This window comes from Anas acuta, chromosome 13 (genome assembly GCF_963932015.1).
Source record: "Anas acuta chromosome 13, bAnaAcu1.1, whole genome shotgun sequence".
NCBI lineage: Eukaryota > Metazoa > Chordata > Aves > Anseriformes > Anatidae > Anas > Anas acuta.
Genome location: NC_088991.1, coordinates 12,669,511 through 12,685,916, shown reverse-complemented (window position 1 = coordinate 12,685,916; position 16,406 = coordinate 12,669,511). Strand labels below are relative to the sequence as shown.

Sequence of the window (16,406 nt, the reverse complement as noted above, 5' to 3'; positions counted from 1 at the left end):
AGTAGATACTCTACCAAACCACAAGGTGATCAGCCAGCCACTGTACCTGGAATAGAGGGTACGTGAGACGCTGAAGATGGCAGCCCTGGACTCCTTCCACAGCAAGTTACCTGGTAAGACAAAGCCACAGGAGACTCACAGACCCTTCCTGGCAGAGCCAATGGGCCAGCACAACAAGCCCCTCTCTGCTGCATTCAGCCAGACCCCACAGCAGGCAGAGAGGAACTGAATGGAGCAGCCCATCCCAACAAGAGCAGTCATTTTCTTCTGAGGGATGGGGAGTTGAGACGAGAGCAGCAAGCCTGCCAGCTTCGAGGAAAGGCTGCCAGACCTCTGCATCCCCACATTTCAGCTTTTCTGTGTTCCCTCCAGGACAACTCCCAGATGGTCCTCATTTTCACAGGGAAACACAAGCAATTTGTTTGTCCCTTGGCTGAAGGGCAAGGGGACTCACCACAGAAGGCAGCTGAGCTGCAACTGTCAGCTGCAGTGTAGCAAGATGATATTCCTGCCCATACTCTGGCCCAAGGAGTTGGACAAGTGTGCTGAGTAGGTGCCAGGGCAGGCTCAGGCTGTGTTGACTTCTCAGTGAGAACATGCTGTACCAAACATTTCTTATTGTATATCTTATATAAACAAGGCATTTAGCTTAGCACTCAGTACTAGTTCATGCTAATAAATGCCAGTGGCTTGCTCTGCTTCATATATTGAAGGAGCATACTAAAGCCAGCTCAGGGACACACACAGGATGCTCAGTTTGGATCAAGATTCTCTGCAATTCATTTCAGCTGATAGTAATCAAATACAGCTAGAAAAGGAAGCTGCAAATAGGATTTGGCGTACAAATATGACAGAGACCAAATGAACCCAATGGGAAACCATCCATTCTATGCCTCTCTTGGGAAAGACACACTGACAGGCCTAGCAATGTTCCAGAACATCCCCCTTTCCAAAGAAATCATGCTGCCACTCAGCTTTAACTCCAAATCATCACTTCCATAGGGAAGAGCATCATTCACCCCTCTGCAGCAGGTTTGCCTTGGCACTGACACTGGCACAACCTCTCCAAAACCCAGCTGTTGCTCATAAATTCATCTCACCATACCTGCACAGAGAGCAAGACACTGAGAAATCATGTATGTGCTTGAAATTCCCTGAGAAAATTGCAGGCATCACGCTAGAGTATAGTATCAGGACAGGCACAGGATGCTGCAGGGCAGCAAAGCAGACATAAGTGGGCTCCCCAGTTTGCACATCCCTCCTTGGACTGGATGGCTGCATTTTCTGAGTCCCTAAGGGAACACAAAGCTTGCAAAGGATCAGGACATGAAAGGGAATCTGAGGTTTGCTAGAGAGAGGCTGTAACACAGTATAACTACTGGAATGGTTTGTAAATATCGGCAGAATGTTCTGTTGAAAGGAAAAAAGTAGCTTCTAAATTTGCAAGAAAAAAAAAAAAAAAACAACTTGCATTTTCGTCTACATTCTTTTTCAGAAAATCCAGAAAAAAATAAACACAACATTCTGAAAGTGTGGAAAATCACATTTTCCATGGAAAATCCCTGAAAAATCCCATGAGAATCTCTAGCATGAAAAAGTCATAGAGCACAACAGTATTCAATTTGCTCTAAAAATAAAGCAACACCAACACAGATCTTCCTGACTTCCATCTCAGGTTTCTCTCCAGACAGTCTTTTTTGGGTGTTTGTTTAACGAAGCTACTCAAATTCGTGACTTATGTATAAAATACAAAGCAGATTTGGCAAACAGAAATGTCACTGCCGAGCTAGTGAGTTCTCTTAGTTTATCACCCTTTCACCCTTGCAAAATGTGACCTTTGAAAGAAGGGATTTTCCTCCTCTCCCTGTCCTGCCTCCCATTTATTATTATTATTATTTTATTATTATTATTTTTTTTTCCTAAGAAAAGAGTGCAGCTCTCAGCCCCAAGAAGCAGTCATTGATTTCTGCTCTCTAGCTGCAGCCATGGGAGACCCTGCATTGCTGCTCTATCCTCTGGGAAGTTTTATCTTCATTTTCCTTGCCTCTCACAGGTGTAAATCTAACTGCAGCTAGATTTCAGATTTTTGTCTTATTTTCCTACCTGTGGAGGTTTGCACAGGCATAGGACTGGATGAAAACTGTTCTTTTTGAGCAGGTCCAAACTGACATGTTGAAAATATATAAGCTGTACTTACGCCCAGAACAGATACAGCTGGCACAGGTAGGAGTGGGGTCAGTTCATGTAGTTTGTATTTTGTTTTGAGACTACCAAGATGCCAATTAGTGGCACAGTTGTGCTCATTACTGACCTAATCTGTACTGCAGCAAAGGTAAAAAGGCTCTACAGCCTCTTATTACACCTCTGAGCCTACCACTTTGAACACCTGGTAATTTTATTAGTATAATTATTTGTTCTGCAGTAGCATGACTGTGTTGTTGTGTTCATTGCTAAGCAATTAACAGTTTGTCCTTCCAGAAATATCCAACGCCCCAGACACTATTAGCTTGTCGGAACATTTTCAACAAAAACATTCCAGGGGAAACACAGTGGCGTCTCTTCCATTTTCTGGGATAAGCATCTCTGCAGCTGCATACCCTACTACCAGAACACCAAACCAGGACAGGGAGAAGTGGTTATTCCTGAAGGCCCCATTTTGCTCAGTTCTGCACAAAATTTCTTCCCACATCACTCTGAAACTACCAGATTTCTTGCAAAATCCTATTTTCAAGGGCACCAGCAAAGCAACATGCCCCTGCTCTAAGAGTGATACATGGCTCCTGCATCATGTTCCCAAGGCTCCCAGGCACTGGCCAGCACTGGGATTTTCAGGGAGGCCAGACTCCTTGTTACCCTGGCAGCACGTATAATTTCTGATTTATGGACTCAGAAGTGCATAGACAAGCTTCAAGGTTAACTTTTTGGACACATTTCACTGAAGCTAATTATCTTTTGGTCCTTGTGTCCTCCAGCATGGGGACAGCCTGCTGGAAATTGAGCATGGTGCTAAAAAAACCCTCTTTTATACTGAGCCTAGTAAACACAATCATTTTGGAAGGATCCACATTGGTGGTTAGAATCAGTATCTCTTTAGCAAAAGCAAATTTCAAATAATCAAACATAACCTCAAAATAGAGTCATTATTTGCCACAATCTTTTTCCCCTTTCTTTTATTTATAAATGAGAAAGCTTATGCATTGAGATGTGGGCAAGTCTTAGCAATCACACCATGGTTTTGCTTCTGGGTGTCAAGACAGAGTCATTTAGGGTTTTTGTATACAGTACCCAAAAAATACAGTAGTAAGTGACATTTGAAATGCAAAAAGTCCAGACCATCAGCAAGTCCTTTCCCTGAAGGCTGCTGGACTGTGTGTGGAACTTATCTCACCCGTGTAGCACCAGGACTTGGTGTACCAGGACTGTTCCTAGGGCATTACTGTCAAAAGTGACCACAGTGGACCAAAGGAAAGGACTACCCGGCTTGCAAACCTGTTACATGCTATGAAAAAGGTATAAAAACATTCGTGTGGTAGGACTTTTCCCCACTAATTCTCTTTTGCCTCCAGCAATTTGCAAATCCATGTCTCCACCTGTTCTCAGGATCCTGGGCCCAAGCAAGCAGGAGGTATATCTGATGCATTTAACATATGTTATCTCTAGCAATATATTTTCAAAACTATATATATGTGTGTGTGTGTACATAATAAAGATCAAATATTTTCTTACAGATAGGTACAGAAGTATCTGCACTGCTTTATTTACACATTCCCTAATGAGAATCTCTTTTAGAAAATCAGCGCAGTCAGTGTGTAATACTCAGCACCTACACAGTTGTAGCTATGGTGAAATGTTCCTCTGGTGTATCTTATCTTTCTGTATTAAACACTTGCCTGATCTCAGGCACATATAAGCAGATATTTAAAATGCCATCAATACAGTTATTTGCCAGAATCTTCCCTTTAGTGCTCATTATGAAAAGGAAGGAAGAATAAATCCTCAGATTCTCCTTCACATAGCTGGTGAGTGAAAGAACAAAAAATGAAAGTAACTGGAGAAAAATGTGTCCCCACTTCAGGGGCAGCCAGCTGTACTGACACAGCCCCATGTCACAACCCAGTGTCTACAGAAAGGATTCAGGGCCCCTCTCCCTGCCCACGGGGGTCTCAGTGTCTCTGAAGCAGCTCCCTTTCCTCAAAGAAGAACTCTCTTGTTGGCTGTTGAACTGATAAACTCGTCGCTTAAACAAGCGATGGAGCTTCTCCTGAAACTGGTTCCCAATAAAACAGTACAGCAAAGGGTTGATGCAGCTGTTGGCAAACGCCATGCAGATGCCAAACGGTAGTGCTGTGTCAATGATCCCTGTCACATCACAGTTGTTAATAATGTTCATATGAGCCAGGGCATCCAAAAAGGTTAAAATGTGGAATGGGAGCCAGCAAATTAAGAAGGCCACAACAACAGCAGCCACCAGCTTCAGGACTTTGTCCATCTTCTGCTTGTTTTTCCCAAACTTCTGTGCTTTTAGCAAGTGCCTCCTGATCCAGATGTAGCATGTTGTGATCACTGTCAAGGGGATGAAGAAGCCGAGTACATTTTTGAGGAAGGCTGTTCCCACAGACCATTTCGCATAATTCTCATGAGGAAATGCCATAATGCAAGCTTTCACCCCCAAGCTTTTAATGTAATGTGTGTCACGGAAATAAAAAGTTGGAAGGGAGGAAAAACCAGCAAGGCCCCACACAACCATTGCTATAAAATACGCCTGTTGTGGAGTTCTTCTTTGAGAGCGAATAGGATGGACAATAGCATGGTACCGGTCCACACTCATGCACGTAACAAAAAATGTGCTTGCAAACATGTTCAGGCACAGGACAGAACCGGAGATTTTGCACATGAGAGATCCAAAGAGCCAGTTGTACTTCTGTGAGTAATAGGTAGCCCAGAAGGGAAGTGTGGCGAGGCACAGCAAATCTGCCACGGCCAAGTTGAAAATGTAGATATTAGCAACTGTTTTGGGGCTACTGTGACGACAGAGCACCACAACTACAATGCTGTTTCCAACCAAACCCAGAACAAAAACCACGGAGAAAAATGCTGGAATTAATGAAAACTGGTAATCCGAAGAGGCAAGTGGGCAGGGAGGCAGAGAGCGCAATGCAGCCGATGAGTTTGCCAGCATTGTATAGAGGACTTGGAGAGTTTCTCTGGTGGTGATGACCACAGAGTAGTTGCTCTGCATGTTGGTGCTGGCAGAAAGGGAGTTTCTGCAGGAAATTCATGTGCTAGTGGCACTTTTCTATCACATTGCTCACCTGCAGATCAGAAACCATGTGTTAGACATACACTCTGTGGCCATCTTAGTTCTGGAATCACAGAATTGCAATAAAATAAAATAATTTAAAATGATGTCAGGAATCTGAGAGCTGCTATACCAGGCAACCCTGTTGGACTTCTTTCCTCTGTCCCACTAACAGGACACAATTAGCACTAGAGAGGTCACGACACTTTTTAATTAGCCTGGCAGAAAAGTGAGCAGCTGGGTTTCATCTGCTATTACAGATGGTGCTTTTTGTGGCCAGCTGAGCAGAAAGATCATTGACTCAAGAGCTGCAGATACTTCAGGAACTTCTGAGACCAAAGGCAGCACTAAAGCTCCTTGTAATCCTTTTCTTTGCTTTCTCATTCTATTTCCAGTACTCTGTACAGTTAAAATAATGTAAAAGGCAGTACTTGCCACTGGGGATTAGGTAGTTCACACCTGAGGATCTCCTGGGACTTCACAAGCATGAAAGCAGCCTTTTAGTAAAGCTATTAGGAAAGCAGCCTTTGATTTTTTTTTAAATCACGGGGCTAGATACAAAGACACTGAAGGGTCTTTACAAAATATCACCTACAATCAGAGTCTTTCTCAATTCAAATCTGCATCTCTTGCCTCCGTGATGGCTTTTAGTCAGAAAATAAATATTTTCCATGTAGATATAAGCAACAGACACTTACATACACAGTCCTTACAAGCACTAGAGTTAACAGCAGTATTTATCATAAATTTAGAAAGATTAAGACTGGTTTTCAGTATGGAAAAATGTGGCTACAAAGCAGCTAAAATAGGAGAGTCCTTTGACAGATCTCTTTGTTCCAGTTCAACGGCTCTCGAGTCTGTACTCTAAGCAGAACATTTTTCAAGCTTCAAGATTTTATAGTCAATAAAGAAATCAGACAAAATATTTTATTGTATATAATAAAAAGACCATTCCTTTTAATTAAGTCCTTATGGAATCACTTAGGCATTTAAGAATTCTCATGGGGCCCTTAAAACAACAGAAATTTTGACCAAGTAAAGACAACAGAGTTGAATAATGATCTCTCATTTAAAAGAGGGTAACTGATCATTTCAAAAATATTTTCTATATTAACCATTTAATATACAATCGCTTATTGTTTCCGTAATGCAAAATATGCAATATGTTCCTCTGAACACACTGACAAAAATGAATTTTAATTTTATTTTCTCAGCATAATGAAAATTCAATAGGAAAATATTAATAATGATTTCTGCAGTGAGCTGGTATTTAAGGTACCGAATCACAAGCCCACATTTTTTAATCAAACAAGTCTTAAAACAGAGGAAGGGTTTGTTTGCGGAGAAGGAAAAATAAAGTCTCCTTTCCCCCTTAACTCTGTTCTGAACCCCTCTCTTCAACCTATGGAAGCTTAAATCTCAGAACTAGTCACAAAGCCTTCTATATCTGATTTCATACTTGATTTAGCTACATTATTGATAACAAAAGGTTTCATTGATAAAAATGTTATCCCCTCTGCATGTGAACAACTTATATCTTATAATCTGCTCCTAAAATACAGTCATTCCTACAATTACATAAGATAAAATGAGGCATCTTACCACAAAATGTATAAAATCAATGGAAATGTTCTAACAACAGACAGAAAACATACCTCTGAAACCTCTAATTTGTCTGGATGTAGCTCTAGGGTTACATGCTTCTTTCTTCTGTTTTCGCTTAACAAGTATCTCCACCAGCTCTCTGCTCTCTTATATCTTCCATTTTCCCACTGGGAGACTTTAACATACATAACTTGAGGACTGAAATATGAATGCCTGCCAGCTTCTTTTCCTTTTGGAAGTGAAACGGTTTGAGAACCCCCCTTTCCAAGGCCACGTGAGCATATGCAGTAAATCAGGAGAGAGGAACAAGACAACCAAAAAAAAAAAAAAAAAGAGCAAGAAAAAAAATAATTCACACAAATATCAAAGCTGGTTTCTCCAGCAGTTCTTGGGCCAGGAGGATACACCCACACACGGTCCCCTTCTGTGCCCCCCTCCATGTACATGCAAGATGTGAGAGCCCCAAGATTAGGATCTGTGTACCTCTATAGGCAGGGGAATTCCCACTCACTTTACAGAGTCCCAGTGCTTGCTAATAAACTTGAGAGAGGAATAGGTTGTTAGTACTGGCAAAACTGACCATAATGTGAACATAAAGAAACAGAAAGCAGGGGAACATCACAGCATTGCTTGTGTAAGGAGGCTGATCCTGTATCCCAATTAGTAGCATGGGAAAACACTGCCCAAGTCCATGCAAAGACATGCACACTGCTCAAACCAAGGAGAACAGCAGGAAAAATCCACGTGGCAGAGAGAAGACTTGGCTCTGAGGCTGCACTAGAGTAGCACACAAAGTTAGCAGATCAGCAAGGTTGTGAAATCACACTAACTTCCCATCCACACAAAACTGAGTTTTTCCATCTGCTTCCTCCTCCCTCGCCTCTCATGTTACACCTGGCCCCAGCCTCTTTCTAGAAGAAGCTCCTGCATCATCCAAGAGGGTTTCTGGAAAATGAAAACTGGGGCAAAGTAAACATCCAGAAGTCTCAGTACCCCAACTGTGATCTCTGCAGCAACAGCCCATCTACTGGGGAGATGTGGGCTGTGCTCTGCAGGCAAGGCTTCACTTGTTGGATGGAAGGCAGCCACAGAAGTCCCTGTCAGCAGTGTCAGCTGCTGCCAGCAGTGGTCCCTCACCAGGATGGACCCCCACTCATCCACTTTTTTGAATGCTAATTCAAAGTGGAGGATGTCTGACCCCAGTAGCTGCCCTTGCTTTGGGACTGTGCAGCACACCAAAGGCAATTGGTATCACAGGCTCCATAACCAGCAGGCTCTGCTTACACCAGTGTGACCTAGGAGAGAGATGGAGAGATGAAACAGACAAAAAAAAAAAAACACAACCCCCCCCCCAAACAAACAAGAAAAAACAAACAAACAAACAAACAAACAAAAAAAAAACACAAAAACAAACATGGTCTGAGCAAGCTGTGGAGAACAAACTCATCTTTCTATCCATCTGTGTCTTTCACACAGCAGGAACTGCAAAGAACGCTGGAAATGCTCATCAGCAAACTCATAAACATCTCTTGGAAGAGAGTGATACTTGTCAAGGCAAGAAAAAGAGTTAAAGCACCCAAATTGACAGCTTTTGTTTTTGTCTGCCTCATATTACAGTCCGGCTCTTGGTATTGTCTATGCAAAAAGAGACAGTTATTTAAAGGGGAATCCCATGCAGCATTTTATTTATCACAGTGCAGCTGATCTACAGCTTCATGGACACAACAACAAAGCAGACAGCAGTCAGGACTGTCAGGCTGCAAGCACACAAGGTGCCTGTACTTGGGGCAAAATCTGGAAGGGAAATAAAGTTCAAATATCTCAAGGAAATGGCAGGCTGAGAATGAAATGGTTTAACACAGAAGCAGACCTAAGCATCACAGGTATCTTGAGGGAGGACAATACCAAATCACTGCATGGGATGGGAGATTCCCTCATCTGTCCCAAAGGCTCGAGCACTGTGTTTTACAGCCAGGTTTAACCAACTTACAAGTCAGAACATCCCTGGCATCTCAGCATACATATGAATCTCCCCAATGCACACACTCACCAATTCCATAGATTTTTAGTTTGGATTTGTGTCATCTCTTTCTTTTCCTTTTCTCTCTCATTTCCTCCACCCTTGCATTTGAGGTTGTCATGGAAAGGGCAGACGAGGACACCCTGGAATGCTGAAGTTTGCATTACTCAGAAAAAAAAATAAATAGAAAAATGTAAAGGAAACAGTAATACCCATAAGGGCTTGGGGGTTGAAAAAGTCAAGACATAACCAAAAAGCTTTATGACGAAGATTTGTGCTCAGTTCATACATACCACAACCAGCACCAGGAGACATAGTTGTTTTGCTCAAGAGGTTTTAAACAGATGATGCATCTTCTTCTACAGACACACTGCAAGAACTCTGTCCTTTTTACAAACTAAACATCCACAAAACAGGTCAGTAGGAGCATACAGGATGTACAAGTGCAGAAGTTACTTGTCTTACTGCAAAGCAAAAAAAATGTGCCTTTTACCAGCCAATCATCCATCTACAGACCCCGCCTCAGATCTGGAGGACTGCTGGCGCTCAAAGGAATGACATGAAAGGTCAGCACTCACTCTGATCCAAATTCATTCAATATTTTACTAACTGTATGTGACAGGACACCCTCAGCTAGGAATTCTTGCTACTAACTGTTTTGCATGCAAACGGCCTCTAGAAGATCTCACTCTGTTTTTCGTCCAACATCCAGTGCACTTTGTAAGCATGGAAAAAAGTCAAATGCATGAGAATGTTTATTTTGCAAAGATAACAAACTCAGACTGTTTAGATTTAAATATAATGTTTTCCCTTACAGATGCAGTTATGATCCTCACAGACACTGGCTGTGTCTATTCTGTTCTACTGCTACCTCAAAAATGGTTCAAACCTTTGTTCTGGCTCCATATCTCTTAGTAGGTCATACCTCATGCTGTCCTTTGCCAAATCCTAGCCTGCTTCTCCCCCCCAGCATTGCCCTATGTATCTGATTCCTTATCTGACCCCAAGTTCTTGCTCCAAAGCTCCATTTAGTGATGTGCAAAAACTCCATTTCCAAATCTATTTCCCTTTTTCTTTCTTTCTTTCTTTTTCTTTCTTTCTTCCTTTCTTCCTTTCTTCCTTTCTTCCTTCCTTCCTTCCTTTCTTTCTTTCTTTCTCTCCTTCCTTCCTTCCTTCCCTCTCTCTCTCTGTCTCTTTCTGGCTCTACGGTTCTATGGCTCTTTTTCTGAGCACTGCCAGTACAGGAGCAGCAGCAAGATATAAGGCATGCCCAATATGGATGCCCAAACTGTCTGTGCATAAATCAGCCTTGTGCCATGCAACACTGCAGCTGAGCTAATGCCTCCTGAGCTTGCAGGACGTTTGTTCAGCTTCCGCAGCCAGGCTCCTAAATGCACATTCTGGCCCAGCACATGGACCTGCAGCATCAGAACCCAGCACAGAGCTCAGAACGGGGGCAGAGTCTTTGACCTTTTTACTGTTCATCTGATTGGAAAGTTTCAAGAGGTGGGAGTTTTCACCACAAGAACACCTATTCGGTTTTAAATGGTAAGGAGCTAGTCCTTCCTGGGGCATGTATTTGAGGAACAATTCTGTGCATGTCTTTTATATCAAGGAACTGAAAAAGAGCACAGGTCAAGAGAATACAGAATTTTTGCTTCATGCTTACAGCAAACTCAGGTTTTCCTTTCTGCTCTCAAGACCATACATCTGAAGTGCTCATTAGAAGTGCTTAAAGAAAAACAAAACAAAACAAAATATATATACACGATGTTCAAAGAGCAACTTCTGATCAGCTGTGCACATTTTTACAACATGGATTAATGCACTCCAATTCTCAGGTCTTAGTTTTCATAGGGAAGCATTTCTGTCAGGGATGGAATATTCCAAAAAGGCAGCGTATCAGACTGCTCCAGCAGACCATCAGAGCCAGCTCCTGAGGTTAAAACTTGCCATCCTGCCAAATTCTCAAAGCAACATGGGACCTAAATACAGACCATATTCATGGGCTTTGTTTCTTTTGGAGAAAGTGAGACAGAAAAATCTCTCATAAACGTGCTCCCCAGAACACATCTCCCAGTGTAGGTCAGCAAGGCTCTAACCCCTTCAGTACTGATTTACAACAGGATTCCCTAACTCTGAAGAACAACAACAACAACAAACAGTCCCAGGGCAGCAGCAGGAGAAGGGGACTCCTTGCACGCACGCAGCCTGGGAGCGACATGTTTGCATCGTGCTGGACAGTGCATTTGCATCATGATGGACAACACGCCTTTGGCACGCACGCACCGAAACCATCCTGCCTGCAGCTGGGCTCCCCCAGCACTCTATAAACTTTTAAATGCATTCCTCCTTCCCACTTTTGTTTGTTTAAGGGTTTCTTTAGGGATTAATTGTTCAATGTTGTGAGTAAGATTAGAGAATCTACTTCATTCCTCACCAGCCTCTGAACACTCTTGTGGAGAATGCTGCTGTCACATCTCTTTTGGGGCTTTAGGGAGGACAGCAGCTGTGACCAGCCCCCACTTGAAAACTGATGTCTGAGGCAGTGAGTCCTGCTCACACCCAGCATCCATGGTCCTTGTCTTGGTGTGCTGGGTCTTAACACTGCCTCGGGTACTTCTGAAGCATAATCAGTTCTGGCAGGGGTTCTTTTTCTGACAACCCAGTATTTTGGCCAGGATGGAGAACTACTAACATTTTTAAAGGGAAGATGTTAGTCAGTGTTTCACTTTATTTCCTGGAGCCAAGATTTTACATGGAAGCACTGAGCAGGCCTGAGGAAATCCCTAGTTTTCCACTTTGCAGCAGCACAGCAGTGAGCACAAGGACGAGATTGCTGGGACCCATCAGAATATGTTATCAAAGAGCTTTGCTCTCATTCATCTGCTGGAAAACAATTTTTGAAGCAGTTCAGTGTCTGGTTGCACCTTATAGTGCAGTGTGGCAGAGGCAGTTCAGAGGGAAGAGGGAAGCTCTTTCCACATTTAGCATTCAGAAAGTTTCCAAGGCATTTCTTTTATGAGCTGTTTGTGTCCAGCCAATAGCACTGCCAACACTGAGATTATCCACTATGACATTGTTTGTTCAAATAATTGGCCTTAAGCGTTTTACAAGTTACTAAAAGTAGTAAGGAAAACAAGCGCATAAGTGACTTTGGAAATGTGTTGCACCCATTGAACTGCATACTTTTGGTCTCTGAATATTTCAAATATGAAATCAATCGCAAAACAAGCAGATTTAGACAGAGAGCTGGGCTTAAACAAGGGCTACACAAATGGGATAACAACCAGAAATAAAGCCTGTGTAGGACAAAAAGAACAACAGAGGAAGTGATCTATCTTCTTCAGATTGAGTTACAAAGCTTCAGCTAGAAGTGAGACAGACCATTCCTGGCATGGGACATGGAGCAGCTCGCTCATCCTGTACAGAGACCAGCAGAAACCTGGCTCCTTTGCAGTCCCAGCTGAGCCAGGAATACAGAGAACATGAAGATTCCACCCACTAAAGCCTTTGGCATGGCCCCAGTTGTGAGTATCCGGATAGTGTGAGCAGCACATGTTTGCATCTTCCTCCAGGACTCCCAGGACAAGCCACTTGCCAAGGCCATGACACTTCTGCTCTCAGGGTGAAAACCGGCATTTGGCCCCCAGTAACACCAAGACAAAGCTGTTTAACTAAGTAAATGATGTTGTTTATAGCTGGAAGATGGTCTCCATTACACAACACAGCAGTCCCAGCCAAGCTTCCAGGAGGAAACTGTTCTTTGGGGGGTTGTTGCTTAAAAAATGCAGAGGAAAACAGAACTAACTGAAGCCAACACAGTGATCTAACAATATGGCAAACCTAACCTGCTTCTGCATAGAAAGCAATGGGTTTGCAAATTTGTACAGTTAACATTTACCATTGGGCATATCATACATTTGTGGTTTTTTTAGCCACTGTTTGGACAGAGTTGTCAGAGCAGATTCTGGTTACCATAAGAGGAACTGGTGAGAGAAAAGAAATCCAAAACCATGAAAGAAAAAACTAAGGCAGACCAAGAAATGATGAGCAAGAAAATGCATCTGAATGGAAGGCGCTGAGAGAAGGTGCTTCAAGCACATCAAACACTTGAGAAGTCCGATATAGAGAAGTGAGGGGGGAAACAAAAATTAAAATAGTGAGAAAAAAAAAAAAGAAAAGCAGTAATTGTGTCACTGTTTACCTTGCTGACACATCATCCAGGTCTAGTCATGTTGGCATTGTAAGTAAAATAATGAGACAGGAGATTGCCAGTCCCTGGCTGTCAGGTGCAACAGTGATCAGCCCCCTGAGGTTCCTCATACTTCCTCCAGAGCAGAAGCAGCAAAAGATTTATGTGAGCATGGGAACCTGAGGAGAGCTCAGATATATCCTCATGTGTGTCCAGTCGCTTGCTCCTTTTCCAATTTATCTACAATGGGAAGATGCAATTTTCTACATGGGGAGAATGAAAATACTTAATCTTGTAAATGAAAACAAAATCTTTTCTTCTGCACTCTGGATATAGGATGAAAACCAGGGAGAAGTCAAAGGACGTAAGTTTTATAGACCCAAGTCCACCTCTTCCTGCATTTTCAGACCCACTGGAGACAGGCAGCACCCTAAGAAGGGCAGCATGCCCCTGGGTTGCTCTGTGCTTCACCCGTGGGGTTAATCTCTTGCCACCCAAAGATGACTCAGGGCTTATCCTGAGATGCTGCTCGATCAGGAAATGGCACTGCCCTGCATATTCCCGTTTGGCAGTGAGAGTGAGGTTTGCTCAGCTCGTGACAGTCTCCCACATCCCATGCCAGATGGGAGAGCCACTCTAAACTGCCTGTGTTGAAGTCCAAACCAGAGGGAAATCCCCCAAATCCCTCCCCTACTCCCAACGTAGGTTTTTTTTTTTTTGGTGTGGTTTTTTTTTTGGTTGGTTGGTTAGTTGGTTGGTTGTTTTTTTAGCAAACTGCCAAGCCAGTCCTGAGAACCATGATCAATCCAGGAGCAGGAGGGTCTCCCAGGCAGATCCCAAGTGAAGTCTATTACCTGCTGCAAAACCCTGCCAGAGAAATCTTCCTGCCTCTCAGTAATGCTCTTTGCAATGCAACAGCACTTAATCAGCTTTTATCTGCCTAAGACTTGATCCCCATTGGTCTGCAGCAGCCAGAAGTAGCTAATTTAATTTCACTGTGTGCTAAAAGCACAGCCCCACTGTTCCTGCAATGCTTGTGCTTCACCTATCCAAAAGGTACATGCTCTTTTTCTTGTCTTCTTCTCCGCTATCTGTCAAGTATTAGATGTGGTGTCTGACTTGTGGCCAGTCATGTTCTTTCTTGTTATATTTATATTTACTTGTGCAGCAAAGACTGGACTGAGTCTGAATCTCTCTGATTCATGCCCAAGCATGTGCAAATGTGCACCTGAAGAGATCATTCACTGTAACAGAGCTGGACTGAGATCCCTCCCTGGAGAAATAGCAGCATCCACAGTCTCTCTAAACCTTTCCAATAATTATTTGCGGATTCTTACCACCAACACATTCAGGAACCTGACTTTCCTCCACAGCCTCTGGCTGGATGGAAACAATCTGACTTTCCTGTCCCCAGGGACTTTCCATGCTCTCAGCAAGCTGCGAGAGCTGCACCTCAGCAGGAACTCGCGCCTCACTTACCTGCATGCAAACACCTTCAGAGGACTATTAAACCTCATCAGCCTGGACTTGTCTCATTGCAATATCTTTGAAATCCATCCACTTCTATTTTCACACCTGCCCTCTTTAGAAAGACTTGACTTAGCCTCCAATAACATGCGCTATGTCCCACAAGCATTTAGGAATCTCTCCAGCCTTATGAGGCTGTCCCTGGAGGGCAATCACATAGAAGCCATTGGCAGAGATTCCCTGAAGGACCTGGAAGCCCTGTATGATCTGAATCTCAGGAAGAACCGGATATGGATTATTCAGAATGGTGCTTTTACAAAGCTTCCCAGATTGGGAGTGTTAAATTTAGGACACAATTTCATTGGTGATTTGCCTAATCAGCTTTTCAACGGGTTGATCCAGCTCAAGACTATGCACCTTGAAGCCAACAGAATCACTGCTATTGACTGCACCTTCAGACATCTGCTTAACTTGAGAAACTTGTACCTGAACAACAACCAAATATCCTCTATTTCAGACTCTGCTTTCTCCTACTTAAACAAACTGCATTTCCTCCACCTGAGTAAGAACAACCTCAGCTCCCTTCCGATCCACTTGTTCACAGAACTGCCAAAACTGAAGTATGTGTTTTTATCTCACAACCCCTGGAAGTGCGACTGCAAGATGTTTTGGTTTTTGCAGTGGACAGCAACGTACAGGGGAGCACTCGAAGGGCTGCACTGTGCCTTCCCGGGCCACCACAACATGACGGTGCTCAGTGTCCCTCATCCAGGGGACCAGACGGACTGCATGGCACCACCTGAGCTGGTGAGCAAGGACAAGTGTGGGGCAGCTGGTACCAGCATGGCTGCTGGGCCTCCTGCTCCCCCTAACGAGGTCTTCTTGCTGGTAGTCATCTGCCACATGTGGTATTTTGCAAGGAGATAGGACACCCTGTTGGCCACGCTTTGTCAGTGTTTAAATTATAAAGTGGAGGCATATTTTCTCACAACCTGCTTATGCACAGTGGGTTTCATTGCAGGAGTTTTTTTTTTTTTTATATATATATATATTAAAATAGGCTTTTTTCTTAACATAAAGGAATTAATTCTGAAATGCTAATATCAAGATTCAGTGGCACCACTGATGTGCTTGGAAAGAGGTCATGTTAGCAAGCACAGGGCTGGGACTTGTGCTGGAGATGTGGGGCTGGTGAGCGCAGCCCTGGGGCAGCCTCTGCTCCCTTGCTGACTGAACACAACCACACACGCTCTTCTGCCTTCCCGCGTCCAGTTCATGCACAGGAGATTGTGAGTACTGCTAAAATACAAATAAATCGCAAGTTTTCCAGCACATCTGGAATCCCCGTAAGAGACTCAGTCTATTGGTGTCTCTGTGAACATGTGGTAGCTTCCCACAGGTGGAATATGAGGTGCTTGCTGTTAAGAGACAAAGACAGTCTTCAATATACTATACACAATAAAACAGTGTTGGGGTAGTGGGAACAAATGTCACAAAATAAAACTTTTTATCTCTCAGCTGCTCCTCAGAGTATCAAGCCTCAGCTAAAAAAATTATGCATTACCCCCTGCAAAGAACCTGTGTGTCTCATGGATGGTCTGTATGCATTGTCTCCTGCTTTTGTTAATGATCTCTAACATGGTATCATCACACCACTGCTGGATCCTCAAGCCACCTACCTCCAGCTGCCAGGATACACTCACTGCCAAGACCCTGTGATGCCTCCGCCACAGTCATTTGTTGTATTTCCTCTCTTGCACAGAGTAGCCTTCTCCATCCTCCCAAAGGGAATTTTCCATTTCTGCAATAGGTATATTATA

The 16,406-nt window shown here is 43.4% G+C and overlaps 2 protein-coding genes across 2 annotated transcripts; one reads left to right on the top strand and one right to left on the bottom strand.

Annotated features, from left to right (window-relative positions):
• Nucleotides 1-1,923: 1,923 nt before the first annotated feature.
• Nucleotides 1,924-9,887, bottom strand: AGTR2 (angiotensin II receptor type 2). Its single transcript, XM_068696978.1, has 4 exons — nt 9,218-9,887; nt 8,955-9,075; nt 6,955-8,199; nt 1,924-5,312 (listed from the first exon to the last, which is right to left on the bottom strand). The coding sequence occupies exon 4, from the start codon at nt 5,237-5,239 to the stop codon at nt 4,121-4,123; it is 1,119 nt and encodes a 372-aa protein (XP_068553079.1). The 5' UTR covers nt 5,240-5,312; nt 6,955-8,199; nt 8,955-9,075; nt 9,218-9,887; the 3' UTR covers nt 1,924-4,120.
• Nucleotides 9,888-14,027: 4,140 nt separating this feature from the next.
• LOC137863645 (nyctalopin-like) lies at nt 14,028-16,074 on the top strand. The gene has a single exon (XM_068696977.1). It carries the CDS (start codon nt 14,251-14,253, stop codon nt 15,511-15,513), a length of 1,263 nt encoding a protein of 420 aa, XP_068553078.1. The 5' UTR covers nt 14,028-14,250; the 3' UTR covers nt 15,514-16,074.
• Nucleotides 16,075-16,406: the final 332 nt, after the last annotated feature.

Excerpts from the sequence above, each read along its gene's own strand:
- AGTR2 (XM_068696978.1), bottom strand. The coding sequence starts at position 5,239 with ATGCAGAGCAACTACTCTGTGGTCATCACCACCAGAGAAACTCTCCAA.
- LOC137863645 (XM_068696977.1), top strand. The coding sequence starts at position 14,251 with ATGTTCTTTCTTGTTATATTTATATTTACTTGTGCAGCAAAGACTGGA.